This window comes from Apodemus sylvaticus, chromosome 7 (genome assembly GCF_947179515.1).
Source record: "Apodemus sylvaticus chromosome 7, mApoSyl1.1, whole genome shotgun sequence".
Classification (NCBI taxonomy): Eukaryota; Metazoa; Chordata; class Mammalia; order Rodentia; family Muridae; genus Apodemus; species Apodemus sylvaticus.
The window spans coordinates 49183883-49201014 of NC_067478.1; the positions used below are offsets into that span (position 1 = coordinate 49183883).

At 39.4% G+C, this 17132-nt stretch overlaps 1 protein-coding gene across 2 annotated transcripts in view; it reads left to right on the forward strand.

The window, feature by feature from the left end:
• Col12a1 (collagen type XII alpha 1 chain) overlaps positions 1–11170 on the forward strand; it is a 120947-nt gene extending 109777 nt beyond the window's left edge. Inside the window, exons 60-66 of one of the 2 annotated variants that reach the window (XM_052187756.1) lie at positions 1064–1135; positions 4343–4378; positions 4483–4549; positions 5226–5414; positions 6355–6423; positions 7815–7985; positions 10183–11170. In XM_052187756.1, coding sequence (XP_052043716.1) covers positions 1064–1135; positions 4343–4378; positions 4483–4549; positions 5226–5414; positions 6355–6423; positions 7815–7985; positions 10183–10361 — 783 coding nt within the window. In that variant the 3' untranslated portion in view covers positions 10362–11170. Of the gene's footprint in view, positions 1–1063; positions 1136–4342; positions 4379–4482; positions 4550–5225; positions 5415–6354; positions 6424–7814; positions 7986–9011; positions 9410–10182 lie in introns of those variants that run through there. The other variant, XM_052187755.1, reaches the window with a different exon arrangement.
• Positions 11171–17132: the final 5962 nt, after the last annotated feature.

The following is a 17132-nucleotide window of genomic DNA, read 5'->3' on the forward strand; positions in this document are numbered from 1 at the left end:
CTCAGTCCCTCAGTGGTCATCTCCTGAATCTGAGCTCTCTGACATTTAAATGTTAAGGACAGAATTAATGAGCAACCACTGGTCATTTTGGTCATTCCGGTCATTCCGAGGAGGTAGGTTTTATCTACATCTTAAACAAAGGGTCTTCTTATGCTTTGTGTAGAAGAGGCGGAAGACAGAAATTCTGAAACTCGTTCAAGTAGAACTAACTATCTGCAGGTGATGTCACAGTGAGATAGAGACCCTGGCTATGCCCCCTTCTGTATGGCAGGATTTGAAAATTCCAGAACATATGTTTATTTGATTTTACTATTTTTATTTGATACATGTGTTTTCATGTAAGGATAGTTTAAATAAATGTTAAGCCTAAGTATTTACTACAGAGCTCAATTTTGCATACATTTAGAGAAATATTTCATAAAATCTATGATTCTATTTAATGGAAGTGGTAGGCTTTAGAACATAATGTATTGGATATCATCTTATAAATAGCCCAGTAGATATATAGCAGAAATGCTTGCAATTTGACTTAAAAGCAACAGGGAGAAATTCTTGTGGTTTTGGTGGGGTGAGGAGTGCTGACTGGAGGGAGAGACTTGGAGCCTAGGGAATGTCCCCGAGGAGGAAGGATTTCTAGACTCCTCTGCAGTCGCCAGAAGAGGGGCTAAAGTAGGATAAACTCAGCCACCTTCTTAATCCCCAACTAGCCAAAGTTTCCACCCCTGTCTTTTGAAGCTTTAATTTTTTTCTTTTGGTTTCGGAAAGAAACTAAAATTTTAGGAGTTTCATTCTGTAAATATGCCTTTGTATCAAATGTACTGAGATTGTAGTCTATAAATTGTGAAGCTGGTTATATGTATGCACATATTTTTCTATTGATCTCAGATGGAAATTCCAAGATTTCTCCCCTCATGTTACCTTAAAACGTGGCTTTCCTCTTTCTTCTGTGTAATGACATTCTGCTTCTTTTAAATGGTTTTAAGCCTGGCTGCAGTTCTTCAGTTACTGTGGCTAGGATTTTTTCCCTTGTCATAACATTCGCTTTCTTGGTCTGTGGTTGCAGGGAACCCCAGGCTCTCCAGGAGTCACAGGGCCAAGTGGGAAACCAGGAAAACCTGGAGACCATGGCAGACCTGTAAGTAGTTTTGCCTGTCTACTGATTCCATTCTCCTGTGGATGTGGATAAATGAGAACTCTAAGGCTTGGGCATATTTAGATTATCTCAGTCATAAATATGTAGGCGCATCTGCTGAAACAACTATAAACCGGTGGATTTGACTTGGGAGTAGTTCTAAAGGCTTTTCTTCCCCCTGCTGGGTTGCTGTAATATCCTGGGATGAAAACTGTGGTCCTTGGTTTCTTTAAAAGGAGGAAGGGATTTTGAGCCAAGACACATTTTTCTGCACTGTGTAAACACTCTGAGCTTCAGAGCTGGGTCAGCAAAATCATTCTTTTTTATTTATAAATGGTATGCTGTTTAAGACATAAAAATGCACGATCAGAGTACAGGGAGCCTTCATCCTCAATTGATGAATGTTAACCCTTTGATACTCAATACCCAGATACTCCATTTTTTTCCTCGCTCCGTAATTGAGGATTTTAGTGCATCAGACTAGTTTTCAAAGTCTTTATTGGGACCCAGGGAGACAGCTTAGAGGGTAAAAATGCTAGCCATCCAAGCATGAGGATCTAAGTTTGAATTTCCAGGACACAAAACCTGGACAGGTAGCATGAGTATCTACCGTCTCAGTGTTCCTACAAAGAGATGGGGGGAAGAAATGGGAGGATCCCTGGAAGCTCTTAGGCAAGGTACCTGGCATGCATAGTGGACAAACAGCGAAGAGACCGCATCTCAAATGATGTGGAGGTTGAGGATGAACACCAAGGCTGTCCTCAGAGCTCCACATGTGTGCTGTGGAACACGTGTGCATATGTACATGCAAACGCTCTCACTCCATGAGTACGTGTGCACACAAATTTCTTTACTAGACTGAGAGTATACCTCAGCGCTAGAGTGCCAGTTTAGCTTGTGCAGGGCCATTGGTTCAACACAGCACAAACAAATACATCAGAGGCCAAACTTATGCTGGGTATCTTATTTTTTCTAATGGGATCCTTTTCTCAGTTTATACACGATTTAGCTCTCTCTCCCTCACTCTTTTGGTTAGAAATAAGAATGGTAATAGCATCACACACCTAGCATGTGCTTTTGAATTAGTATCTTCCAGTTGAATCTGGAGTTTCTAACAGATCCACAAGCATTTGGAATGGCTGTCGGACTTCACACCCTCATGTTTTTCTTTGCATTAGCGTGAGGCTAATCTAGGCGAGCTGAGGCCCAAAATATCCTATTGCTTTTACCTGAGATCTGACTGCTAGTAAAGGGTAGCAAAAATGCTTCTATAAGCTAGATCATGGACATAATGGCAGGGAAGTTATTTCTGTGATTTTTTTGTTTTGTTTTGTTTTAGATTTTTGTTTTTTTTTCAAGACAGGGTTTCTCTGTATAGCCCTGGCTATCCTGGAACTCACTCTGTAGACCAGGCTGGCCTCAAACTCAGAAATCCACCTGCCTCTGCCTCCCAGAGTGCTGGGATTTCAGGCGTGCGCCGCCACCACTACCTGGCATGGGTGGTGAATTTTTAACAATATTGTTGTTTAAACAAGACAATACCAGGTGACATGACAAACTGTATTGGGGGATTTCACAAGGCCTCACCCCTAAATGAAGAACTATAGGTAGTCAATGGCTATAGGCAGTCAAGTGGTCACTCCTAAAGATATGCACATATGAGAAACATTAAATGAACTCATATGTGTATATGTGTGTATATGAATGTGTATATGAGTATGTGTGTTTATGTGTGTGTATGAGTGTGTTTGTATGAGTGTGTGTGTATAAAAGTAAGTGTGTGTGTGTGACAATAATATTTGAGAAGGAGTAGTGAGAGGAGTTGGGGGTGGGGAGGTGGAAGGGTGGTTATGATGCAGTGCCCATGTATCAATTTCTCAAAAAGCTTAAACAATTTAGAGTAGGAACACATTCAAATATTAAGTCAGAAAAACTTCAAAGGAGTAATAAATAAAAAATAGTAACTGTAGTTTCATAAATTTCTGTATTCAATATTTTTGCCCCATAAAAATTTAATTCTTTTTGTGATGAGGAAGCCAAGCACATGCTTTTCTTACATTAATTATAATTCACTATTCACCATTCATGTCTTACAGCAAAGAAGTGAGATAATCTATTTTGTCTTTAAAATTCTCATTCTGGCATCTGCATGGAGAATAGGCTATCAAGAGCAAAAGCAGGAAGTAGGGAGGTCAGTTAAGAGGGTATCAGAATCATTACACTAAGCCGTGATTAGAACTAAGTGGTTTCCATGGACATGATACAAGTTGGTTTGGCTGGAATAGTATCCCAATATCAGATCTGTTAGTGACTTGGATACTCCTTCTGTAATGGCAGTTGGCAGTTTGGAAAAAAAAATACTACCAAAAGATAGGAAGTTCAGGCCCTCCAAGGATCTTTCCTGGACAGGGATGGGCTTCTTCTGACTGAGTATGATAAAGATTATGTGGTTGTTTGGATGTAAGATTAAGAGAGAAAAACGTCTGTTTTCTTTTCTACCCAATGTACAAAAACTAATTGGAGGAAGAATGAGCTACACATTTATCTAGGGAGCTGACAGAAAGTCCTTTACTGGTTCTTCCAGGAAGTGAATGGATGTCAAACTTTTGTGTATTCCGCAATATACAACTGAGCTAAGTAACCATGGTAACTTAAAGTGTGGCAGTTCAAGTGCAGTTCAAGTTCAAGAGCACATGTTTCAGTTGCAAGTCTATGTGGCAAATGGTACACAGCTTTGGTAGTTGTCATTCTAAAACTCACGTCTGAGCAAGGCTCTAGAAGGCCTTGTTTGGTGGGAGAGTAGGTTATTTTTATAGTAAAGGAAAATATTAGCAGTGCGGTTTTAAGTGTGATATACCATGTTGCTGGTTTCTTAGACAACAGTCTGTACCCTCATATCATCGTTGCTGTCCAGGTGACCATGCACCATTTTAGACCAGTGTTTCTTAGCCTATGGGTCCTGACCCCCTTGCACATCAAATGACCAGGAAGAGTTTGCATATCAGATATCATGCATATCAGATATTTACATTATGACTAACTACAGTATCAAAATTATAGTTATGAAGGAGCAACAAAATAATTTTATGGTTTGGGGGGGTCACTAAAACATGACATACTGTACTGAAAGGTCACAGCATTGGGAAAGTTGAGAACAACCATTTTAGATCATTTTTTTCCTATTTCTAAAATATAAAATATCTGTTTCAGGGTCAATCTGGGTTAAAAGGAGAAAAAGGTGATAGGGTATGTATTTCTTAAAATTTGACTTCATTTTCTTTCAAGTGTTAAACATTTAACTCTGGAGTTATAGACATAATATTTTAAATTTTTAAAATTTAATTAACCAGGGAGACATGGCTTCCCAGAACATGATGCGAGCAGTTGCAAGACAAGTCTGCGAACAACTGATCAGTGGTAATTAACTCTTCTCCATGTGAATTATGGTGAAAGCAACTGAGGGGAAAACACAGAACTTGAGTCACAGAGTTGATGGGAAATGTTTCAAACAGCTCCATGCCTGAAGATGGAGTACAGGCTAGCCTTGAACGCAGGGCTCGCCCTCTGAAGTTTCATCAGTGATTCTCACAGCACAGTCCTGAGGAACACAGCCCACAAATTCCTTAATTTGCTTGTGAGAAGAGAGGTCTGTGATCGTGTTCTAAACCCAGTGAATCATTGTGTTGGAAACGAAGTCCCCCCCAAATAATAATTTTTCAATATACACTTAATAGTCGTTCTCAGTTGTACTAAAACCTGGGCATCATTGCCTTAGGTACCTAGAGAAATGACACTGCCATAATTTCAAATAAGGAGTTCTCTTTTGAGTGACATTATCTGACACACTTAAAGGCAATGTATTTCAAAGAGTTACCACACTTTGATAACTCTTATTTGTAACAAAGCTTATGGCTTAAGGTCAGCATTTTGGGTGACCACTGATCAAGGGTGTCTTTGTACTGGGTGGCTGATGGATCTCATTTTTAATGTTTGTACTAATTAGAACACAAAAGCTAGGTGCTAAGAGAAAACAGATCCTCTATGTGCCCCCTCGCTTCCTGGATTTCTTTCTAACAAGTCTTTCTATTTATAGGCCAGATGAGCAGATTCAATCAGATGCTGAACCAGATTCCAAATGATTACCACTCAAGTCGAAACCAGCCTGGCCCACCAGGGCCTCCAGGACCCCCCGGCAGTGCTGGAGCCAGAGGAGAACCAGGGCCTGGGGGAAGACCAGGCTTCCCTGGCACGCCCGGGATGCAAGGACCCCCTGGAGAAAGAGGTCGGCCTTTATGGCTTTTTGCAGTGATAAAGGAAGGGTTTGCTTGTAGGGGGATTGGAGCATGTTGAAAGCATTTGGAAGGCAGAATTTGACACACTACTTCAATGTTATTTGGCTAGTCCAGAAGAGCTGTCTGGGAACCATTTTTCCTGTTCAGTAACTTGAAGTGCAGAGACATCTGTAATCCCAGAAATAGGAGTGTGAGAAAATGGATCCGTATTCAAGCAGATCTCAGTAGAGATATTTCTATCCATTGATTTTTTTTTTCTTGTGGCTCTGGTGGGAAGTAGTGTCTTGGCAAAAGGAATCAGGCACCAATCTTACTAAGTGCTGTGGCTATGGCAAGAACTGAGCAGTAACCGAGGGCATTAGGTCCGAATTCTTTCTATTCCTTCATTCAAGACCTGGCACTGGTTCTTGGATATTTGTTTCAGTTTAATTTCATGGTAGATAAATGAAATTGAAAGTGGGGGGGGGTGAGAAAAATGGGCTTTTTCTAGTTCCAGATGTTTCAGGACTCTTACTTTAAGAATTATATAACCCTACTATCTAATGGTGTGACTGCTATGCCCACACAGCTCCTAAAATCTACCTGAAGGGCCTTCTCTAGAATCTCTGGTTTTAATTACTATTTGACAATATATTAGGCATATTTGTATCCTTCAAATAATTTCACTCTGACTTTCAGCCAGATTTGTTTCTTGGCCATGAATCTGGAATTACACAAATGTCTAGAAAGAATTTGGCTTAAGGAGTGAACTTCTGGGAAAAATTAGGTTCTGTTTTCACTAAGGAAATGAGTTACTTGAATTATTATTTAAGATGAAAAAACATGTTTCATGATAAAAATTTCCCATGATTTTATTTTCCTTTCCTTTTAAATTTATTTATTTATTTATTTATTTATTTATTTATTTATTTATTTATTTATTTCTTGTAGGTTTGCCTGGAGAGAAAGGTGACAGGGGTACTGGGTCTCAAGGACCCCGAGGACTGCCTGGGCCCCCAGGTAGGTGTGTTAAGACGTCAGACTGGGAAAGCATGTAAAAGGCAATTTCATGGTATCAGCTTTGTACCAACATGGTGGATCTTTTAGCAAAAAGTTGAGTTCGGACGTGGTCTTTGTTAAAGTGCTGCTCTGCCAGGTGCTTGCTCCCTGCTATAGCGAATGTGTCTGACATAAAGAAGTATTGCATGTTTTTCGGGACTCTCTGTGTGCTATTTTGTTTGCTTCTTTTGTTTTGTTTTGTTTTGTTTGCTTTACACTCTCCAAATACTATTGTATTTTTCTTTCTAGTATTCTTCAATATGGGGTTATTAGAGTGGGAAAAATGTGAAGACTTGACACAAGTTTTCATTTACAACATTTCTCCAATAAGTTTCAAGGAAACAGTAGCTGTCTGAGTTGTCTGATGCAGTGTTTTGACTAGGTTCAAAATGATTCTTCTCTTTTTTAATTAAAGACTTAAAAAATCCTTTAGTATATCTATCTATCTATCTATCTATCTATCTATCTATCTATCTATCTATCTTTTGATTATCTATCATAAATCATCTATTAATTATCTATTTATCATCTCTCTATCAATCTATCTCTTTCTATCTATTTTTCTATTATCTATCTATCTTTCTATTATCTATCATAAATCATCTATCAATTATCTATTTATCATCTCTCTATCTGATCTATTTCTATCTATCTATCTATCTATCTATCTATCTATCTATCTATCTCTATCATCTGTGTGTACATGTGGTACATGTGTCTATGGAATGCATGTGCAGGTCAGAGGACAGCTTGTGGGAGTTGGGTCTCTTCTTCCGCTGTGTGGGTCCTAGGAATTGAACTCCGATTGTCAGGCTTGGCAGCGAGCATCTTTACTTACCAAGTCACCTTGCTGCTTCATGGTTTTCTTCTTTTTCTGAAGTTTCTGGATCTTTGCACTCAAAGATCCTGTGGTTAAATCTTTACATTTATGTCAATCATCTGAAGTGCCACTTTATTCAGAAAGAATGTTACTTTCCTCATATATACCAGAGACCAGAAACTTACCTGCCTGCCTCATACGGGCAGTCTAGGCATCCACATCCCTGTGTGAGTAGGGGCAAAGAAGATAATTTACAGATAATTTTAGCTTGGCTTAATTCCTGCTGAATCAGTTTTCCTTAAATGAAATTGGTACAGTGGTGAATTGCTGGCATTGATTTCACCACAAGGAAGTTCTTTGGCCCATATTGGGAATTTCCTAAGGAATTATTTTATCATGTAGTCTAGTCTCTTGTTAGTGGAGATGTCAGCTGGGTATTGGAGTCTGCCTCATGTGTTTTTGACAAGAAAGGAAGAGTATTATTATTATTATTATTATTATTACTACTACTATTATTTTTACTTCACACTAGGTCCACAAGGCGAATCCAGAACGGGTCCACCAGGGTCTACAGGTTCAAGAGGCCCTCCTGGTCCCCCTGGTCGTCCAGGAAACTCAGGTATCCGAGGACCCCCAGGTCCTCCTGGATATTGTGATTCGTCGCAGTGTGCCAGCATCCCGTACAATGGGCAAGGCTATCCAGGTATGTTGCTGCCATTGTAAGGACCCCAGTTCGCAGAAATAAAGAGCCCTAGGACTGAAGGAAGGTAGATCTAGGGATCTTGTGGAAATGCCAACGTTTTCAGTTCTGTATTTTGAGTATGCAACAGTGTCCCTGTCTTCTAAAGCACAAAACACTTTCCATGATTAGGATTTAAGTGACTATATTAAGTGACTTCCTATATTTCCGGATTTACCAAACCACACCATTAACCTCTCTACAACTTTTTGGGGGATTTAAATAAATGCTATCAATTCATTAGGTTTTCTTTTTTTTCTTTCCTTATTTATTTATTTATTTCTACCCAAAGGAACAAAGATACTAAAAAATGAAATAAATAGTGTTATAGAATACTGAAAATATATATGAAAATTATTTCTTCAATCCAATTTATATGTGATAGCAAACAAAATGCAGACAAGTGAAAGAACTCACTGTCTTGCTCTAGTCATGGAATTGTTGCTTATCAAATCTGGAGCTTAATATTTTTGTAGGGTTGTTAGTGAAATTCTGGTACTGCACAGTTGTAGAATGCAGAAGTATCTTGTGCCTGACCTTGGGGTATGTGAGATTTGGCAGGTATGTTGGTCTGGATAGAAAGGCTTTCAGGTTGTAATCAATGGTTACTTTTTCATTAGTGCACCCTCATGCATCTTGCAAGTTTAAAAATGATACTGCTGTTTGATATGGTTTGCTACTAGCAAGTAGTGCATGAGTAGTTGGATATATCAATATCTATATATCTATATATTTATGTGCATAACTATATGCAGTCAAAAGTAGTAATGAATCTAAATGCATACTCCCATGTAATCCACTCATAAGACTATAATTTAATTCTTTGTAAAGCAAATTTAAATTATCTCTGCCCTATGGCCTATATGAACTGAAAATATATGGATATATAAATATACGTACTTTAACATTTACATAGATGGGTGTGTAGATATATATATATTTTGCATAATAATTCAACTTTTAAAAACTATCATCTTTGACCTGTTTCAGGTTCCGGCTAACAAATTTTCTAAGTCTCCAGTGCTGCTTACAGTTTGAATACATGAGAATCCTGTTTCTGAGATGTTTGCGCACGTGCTTATTAGAAAATGAGTCTGTATGGAAATCTCACCGCAGATATGGTTAACGAACTGGGTCGGCATCATACAGGAGGGTGGAGACTCCATACTAACTTGAATGACACGAGGGCAGTGGTGTCCGCCTGACGCTTTTCAGCAGTAATGTAGAAAACCATCTTCTAAAAAGTTCAAACACAGCCAGGAGGCGCCCTGGTTGTGAAGGTGTCTAATAAGCTACTAACCAGCAGAGACATGCCATGTTACAGACAGACAATTAACCTGGTTGAAGAGAAATGTCCTATGTAAATAATAAACTAATTGTGGCTTGTACATGATCTGTATGTGATCCTGTATACTAAAATTTCGTAACAACTCAACAACCCGCTTCTGCACCAAAGCCTGCTGTCTGCTTGCTGTCTGCAGTAATAACAGTGAATGGAATCTGTTCCCCTCTTGCTTGTTAGCAGTGTGTCAGGGCATGTGACTTCTCAGTATTCTGGGTGTGTATTTTTATTTGGGTTTCTTAACTGCAATTTTTCAAACCAAAGTTTAAAATCACCATTTCGATCTGTTGGGCTACAGTCACAGGTGTTCCTTACCCATTGGCTCTAACTCTGATGGAGACATAGCCTTAGGGGACACCGTGGACTGTATATAACCTGGTGACAGCTCTTTTTACCCCGAGTACAGTCTCTAGGCCCTAATACCCTTCACGACCCTAGCTCTTCAAGTTATCTGTTGACCTAGTAAGTTTGAAGTCATGAACAGTTATTTAGGGATTTGTCAAAAATCTCACCTAGGTACTGTGTTTACAATTCTTTGGCCCCGTCTCTGATCCTTCCCAGGTTTTGTGCAATGATTATATTTACTGCTGAATCTTTGAGCCCCCCCTCCACGCCCTGCCTGGCACTCCTCCTTATTTGATCACCAAATTCACTCTGCACATGTGCACATGGAAATAATCAGAACACTGTAATAGCAATGCATCTATTTATGGTTGTGAGATTAAGACTGGAGTACCCTCACCTCCAGTGATGACTTAACTTTTGCTGTTCATGTATACCTTCCAAGTCATGCCATAACTGTAATGTTGAATCGGACAGAGCCTTATGTGCCCGAGGGTGGGGCCTACCTTCCTGACCGCGAGCCCTTCATCGTGCCTGTGGAGCCTGAGAGGACAGCGGAATATGAGGATGACTACGGCGCAGATGAGCCGGAACAGCAGCAGCACCCTGACCACATGCGTTGGCGGCGAGCCCTGCGCCCAGGCCCTGGGCAGTGAACCTGAGACCGGGTTCATCGAGGTGGGAGGTGTTGGGATTCTCATTCACAGGTCAGACAGAGCAGCAGTGTCCGTCATTTCTGTGACGGGTTTTCTCCGCGTCGCTTCATCCACAAGCGCTCCTATCTGACTGTAGAGAATCTTGTTTCTGCAGACAGCCTAGCTTGCAACAGTCTGTAGACATCTGTGCCTTTGCATTTCAAATGGTTACAACACAAGCTGTTCACAGAAGCTGCGTGGAGAGACCGCGCCCAGGGTGGGCTGAGGCAGCCAAGCTTCTAGGTTACCCAGCAAGCCCTGGAAACCAGAGCAGCTGTCTATTCAGAAAGGGTCTCTAGCTTTCTTAGAACTAATTTGCAGTTCGGTTGCATCCCATTTCCAGTCATTCTGCTCCTAAAATCAAAAAAGGAGAAGAACACCAACTCACTGCAGCGGTTCACCTTTTCTTTCCTTCCTTCTCTTACGCTTTAGGGCACAGAATGCTCTTTTAACAACCACAGACTTTAAGCCTCGTAGCCGAAGTTATTGTATCAACTGGATACTGTTCCATATCGCTTTAGACATCCTTGTTTTGACACACTAACAGTTATGCCAAATTGCAGATTATTCTGCAGAAATGGAATTGCATGTTTGTGTTGTATATTTAGAATGAACTTTTTTTTTGCAGAACATGTTTCTTAGTTATCAAAGCAGTTGGAAATGTTTGCAAGACTATGAACATAGAATTGCTGCTTTTATATTTTAACTGCAGATTGTGAATTTCACTGCCTTATATTATTTATTTCTGAAACAAAAGAGGCATTTTTCAATAAAACTACTGAAAATTTGACCTGGCATATTCTTTTTCTTTGGGGCCTTTTGGGCTTCTCAAGTGGTTGTTACAACAAACAATTTCATATCCTTGGATACAATTACAAATCTCGTTAATACTATTAAATTATGCTAAATAACTTTAGATTTTTAATGCTATGGTGAAGTCATTGAGTAGAGTGGTGAGAGCCTTAAAAAAATCCTGCTGATTCCAAAGGTTTTATTAGGAATGTGGAGGATGTGTGGGCTGGTGGAAAAATAATGAGGTATCCTAGGAGACCCCAAACAAGCAAATAATCTACAGCCCACACAATTTTGTATGCATTTAATTATTTTCCTATACTTTTCCCAATAGCAAATTTAATTGCAGAGAGGAAAATTCCTTAATGGAAAATTTTAATTTAGGTAAACCCTCCTTTTCCACTTACAAATGCAATGAATGTATCCTAAATATCAAAGAAACTGATGTAAATGCCTGTTTAAAAAAAAGCAAACTGACATCAACTGAAGAGCAAGGGGAGTGGAACAAAGTTTTTTTTTTATGGGGCAAAATGTGAGTTAAATTCTCCTAGGAGTTTGTGATTGAAATGCATAGATGATCAGTTAATGGAGATTAGTGAAAGACTTCAAGTAGATTGCTAACTTGAGCGTTTTTCTGTCATTCTCTACTTTTCTCGAACATTTAAAGCCAGAGGAGAACAGTGAAATTATATCCTGACCCTCCTCTGCACCCTTCAGTACACTGTAAGCAGAACCCCACCTTAGCTGGAGCAGAAGAGGACAGAGGCGCCATCTTTTTTGTAGGCAATACTTCCCAGCCCTTCCCCCAATCCCTTAATGCTTACAAAGGGGCAGGGGCTTCCAAATCTCAAAGTCCTCCAGTGTAGTTTTGGATTCATTTGTGGTTTGGATGTTCCTTGAAAAGCCCTTGTATCAGGAGTGTGAAGATGGGTCCCTGTGTCCTGAACTCCATGGACTCACAACCACATGAATTTGAAGCACAAAATAATGCCTGAATAGATGTGGTTTGGCTCCTGATGCTTGCAGTGCATTGCTTCACCACTACCTTCTACTTTGCCCTGGGAGAAAGGACTGGGGCCCAAGCCATTCCTGAACAGAGACATAGTAAGGATTTGGGATACATGCATTTTTTTTAATTGGAAATAATTTTTCCAATACAAGTGATTTGAATTTTCATAATATATTTCATTACTAGTTATGTTTAATAAATTCTTTCATACAATTTTTTATTAACTGTGCATATACTTAGCAAAGCTCTGGAGAGAAGAGATGAGGTAGTCTGGATGCAAACACTGACAGAACCAAAGAAAAGTCAGATATGTAAGTGTTGGTGTATTTATGTATACTTTCTTAGAAGAAAATGCAGTACACCTCAAAGGATATTCTCAATATTCTTTCAGAATGCGAACATTGTAGCTTCCACTGATGTCTACTTTGTATTTGAAGGTGAGGCTTCAATTTCAAGAAGGTAACCTGGGACTACTGTGGCTTCAGGTTGTCACTTCTAGTGAGGTCTACAGCAGGAAGACAGAATTTACATAGACCTCAATTCCTGAATATCTTACATAGAATATTTTGTATAATAGAATTAACAATTTAGAATTAACCTTTAGAAGGTTGTACATATATTTTCTTACACATGTGAGCATACAAGCATGCATTTTGATCTATAAAGAAACATGCTATTTACTTGCAGGCTATTTTCTATACAAATAGAGTCAATGTAATTTCCATAAACCCTTACTATTCACGGGACTGAATTAGGCACATATGATTTTCTTTTAATCTCTTAGTTTTTATTTCCATCATAATTTCTTCATCAATGAAAAGGGTTTGGATCCAATGGTTATACAGTGATATAAGTACTTCATAAAAGCTAGCCAATTTTGCAAGGAATTGTTATGGTTACTGCTGTTTTCAAGGACAAAGCAATATGGGCTTCTAGGTTGCTTAGGCTTTAATGTGGATATCTGCCCAAGCAAACACTTATCACCCTTGTCTTCTGAGACAAGGATGCTCAAGACTACTGGGAACAGAATCACTTGACTTTGTTTCTTTGTTTCTTTGTTTCTTTGTTTCTTTGTTTCTTTGTTTGTTTGTTTGTTTGTTTGTTTGTTTCTTTCTTTCTTTCTTTCTTTCTTTCTTTCTTTCTTTCTTTCTTTCTTTCTTTTTGTTTTTTAAAGAAAGATCTATACTCTCTGTCTTCACCCTCAATTAATAGCTCAATTCCACACCAGTGTTCAAGAGTAGCTGTCCATCACTAATCAGATGTCTTTCTTTACTTTTATTATAGCTTTATTTTGTTTTCACTCTTTCCTTTTTCTTTTTAGCCAATAATGCATTTATTTATTCACTTTGCAACCTGACCAGAGTCCCCCACCCCCATATTATTTCTTCATAGGGTTCCTCTCTCTCCTTCTCCTCCCCTTCTCCCTGAGAAGGGGGGGGGTCTGCCTTGGGTACTAACCCGCCCTAGCATCTCAAGTCACTGCAGTATATCCTCTTCCACTGAGTCCAGACAAGATAACCCAGTTAGGGGAACAGGGTGCACAGGCAGGAACAGAGTCGGGGTAGGCCCACACTCCAGTTGTTGGGGGACCTGCAACAGAGGAGATGGGGCTAGGAGGATGAACAGAAATGGAGGACTCTTTAGGATGTGCCAGAAACCTGGGTTGGGGAGCCTCTAGGGGGTCTATGAGGGTGACTCTAGCTGAGACTTCAAGCAGTGGGGGGATATGAAACTTAAAGTGGCCACCTCCTGTAACCAAGCAGGACTCCAAGTGCAGGGAAAAGGACACCAACACATCCACAAAACCTTTGACCCAAAATTTGTCATGCTCACAAAATGTACAGAGACAAAGACTGAACAGAGATCGAGGGAATGGCCAATCAATGACTGGCCCAATTTGAGATCCATCCCATGGGCAAGAACCAATCCCTGACACTCTTAATGATACTGTTATGCTTGCAGACAGGAACCTAACATAACTGTCCTCTGAGAGGTTCTACCCAGCAGATGCAGATGCAACAGATGCAGAGAACCACAGCTAAATGTTAGATGAAGCTCGGGAAGTCTTGTCAAAGAGCTGTGGGGCAGGGAAGGATTGAAGTACTTGGAAAGGAAAGGGAATCCACAAAAAGACCTAACCTTCACCCTAGGAGGCTCCCAGAGACTGAACCACCAACCAAAGAGAACACAAGGGCTGGGCTTTGGTTCCCTGGCACATATACAGCACATGTGCAGCTTTGGCCATTTTTCTTTTAAAGAGACAGAAATTCATGAAATTGGATAGGTAGGGAGAGGATCTGAGATCTGGTAGGAATTGAGGAAATATTATGATAAAAATAAATCAGTAAAAGTCTTAAAAAAATAAAAGCATAAAAGTTTCTCAGTCACCTAAAGTTTAACACAATTATTAGGATTAAGTTTACTTACAACAGAAAGATACAAAGTGAGTGGTTTTAAGAAGCAATTCCTTGGAGCCCAGATATGTAATCAGCTATTTGGGAGGGTGATGTAGCGTGACTACAAGTTCAAGATCAGTTTGCGAAACTCAGTGGGTTCCTGTTTTAAGACAAAACAAAACAATAAATTAAAATTGCTGAGTCTCTTAACTCAATAGTAAAATTGTTAATGAGTCTGGTAAGACCCTGAGTTAAGTCCCCAGACCCAGAAAACAACCACTGCCATTACAACACAATACCCCCTTATTTCCTGTGTGCAAGAAGGTAGATTCATGCTTTTATATTGACTGTTCTGCTTTTTGTGGTTGTTATGATCAAATTAGATTAATGGTCCATGAGAGTTAGTAAAGCTATAATTATCATACCTGTGTTCCAGAATGTGAAAGAGGAAAATAAAGCGCCCTTCATTTGATGCACATTTCTTGAAAACTGCAAGTATAGTGCATACTGAATACATGTAGCCAGAAAAAAGGAATGTTACTTATTTCCAGAGTTGCCATTTGCCCAGTTGAAATGGCAACTCTATTACTAAAGAAGTAGGCAATGACAATTCAAGTCATCGCAAGCTTTACTTTTGGGCACAGAGTCCAAATCAGAGTGTATCTTCCAGATATCCTCTTTCCTTCATTCTTGCCAGCAGTTACCCACTTAGGAGAGAAATGAGGGAGTCATTGTGCCTTCTGCTTCCTCCAGCAAGTTAACCAAAGCTACATAGTTTTGTCATACTGTATATGTCATAGTCACCTGATCACTTCAGTAGGTATCCCAGGGAGTGGTCCTCATTGCTATTTTCTGATGAAAACCTGGCATCTTCTGGAAGAATTCAGCATCCATGTTGGATAACAAATCCAATATTATCAATTATTTGAACCTCTTATCCTCAGACACTTTGCCTCAAGTTTGGCTACTCAATATTTCCAAGGTATTAACACAAATTTGTTAGACACTGTCAGTTCTTTAAAATCACTAATGGAGACATTGTGTCCCTTTTGGTTCTTCCTGCTATGTGCTCAAATGCGCCCGATGCCCTTATCCTTTGGGTCTGTCCTAACATCTGACATGACCAACTTCTGGGCTCCCTTGTTCTTTAGCCCCTCTGTACCTTCACTTGATGCTTATTCAGCTTGATGCCTGCACTACGGTCTCCTACCATATTTACTGCATATCTTTAACTCAGGGACACACTAATTTTCATTTTCCTTTAGCCATTGTCTTTAGTTATGTTTAGTTACCATTATTGTCTTACTATTATTGTGATAAAACACCATTATCAAAAGCAACTTGGGGAGAAAACGCGTATCATACAACTCTCAGGTTATACTCAGTTATGAAGGGAAATTAGGGCAGGAATTCAAGGCAGGAACCTGAAGATAAGAACAAATGCAGAGGCCCTGGAGGGTTTAGTGTCTTGCACCTTATGACTTGCTCAGTCTGTCTTATGTATCTCAGAACAATATGCTCAGGAATAGCACTGCCCAAAGTGGACTGACACCCTTTACAACAATCATTAATAAAATGTCCCACGCATGTGCCCTTATGCCAGTCTGGTAGGGGTATTTTCTTTGTTGAGGTTCCATCTTTCCAAATGACTTTAGATTGTGTCAAGTTGATAAAGCATTGCCTCTATTCAGTTTGTCACATCAATACATTACTGCTAAACTATAACCTTTCTTTTCTTGCTTATCCCTAATATCTCATATTAATGTCAGTATCTCAATATAGAACACATTTCAAGTTTTAAAAAGTCCCTCAGTTTTAAAGAACTCACACACTTTAAAACTTTAATCTCTTTAAAATACCCAGTCTATGTAAAACTCCAGTCTCTTTAAACTCCAATATGAGGGGAGACAGATAAAACTGAGGGGTTTTTGAAGAATAGTATGCAAACTTAATACAGTAGAAGCTTCCCAGAATTATACATATATGAAGATAATCTAAATGAAAATTCCAAATAAAGCAGTGGGGAGGAAAAGTCCCAACTGGCTATGTCTTGTCATAAATCAAAGCTTCCAGTTCTGGGATTGGGTTACTTCTAATTGGAATGTTGACCAAAGGGATCTCATAGGAATCATCAAACCACCAAGGCTATTGACAACAGTATAAGTTGCTCTCTACAAACTGACTGCCAAGGCTCTATTGCTGAAGACAACATCTATAGAACTCACTGAACACAGAAAAGTACAGTTGGTGACAACAAAGAGCCTTCTAGTGTCTTTGGCACAGAAAGTTACTCTGTACCCTAGCAAATGAGAAATGCAAACACCAAACCAACCACAAGTTTTTAATCTACAGTGGTATAGTGCCTGCAAGAAACACTAGGACAATAGTAGCTTAATAAAGCTTGTAGGAGTAACCAACCAATATCTAATTTTTACTTAAAACCACCCCACAAGCTGGAACTCATACTCAACACTGCTTCGGTGACAAAAACAGAGACTAGATAGTCCATGGACCCAGGTTAAAACCAAATACTAT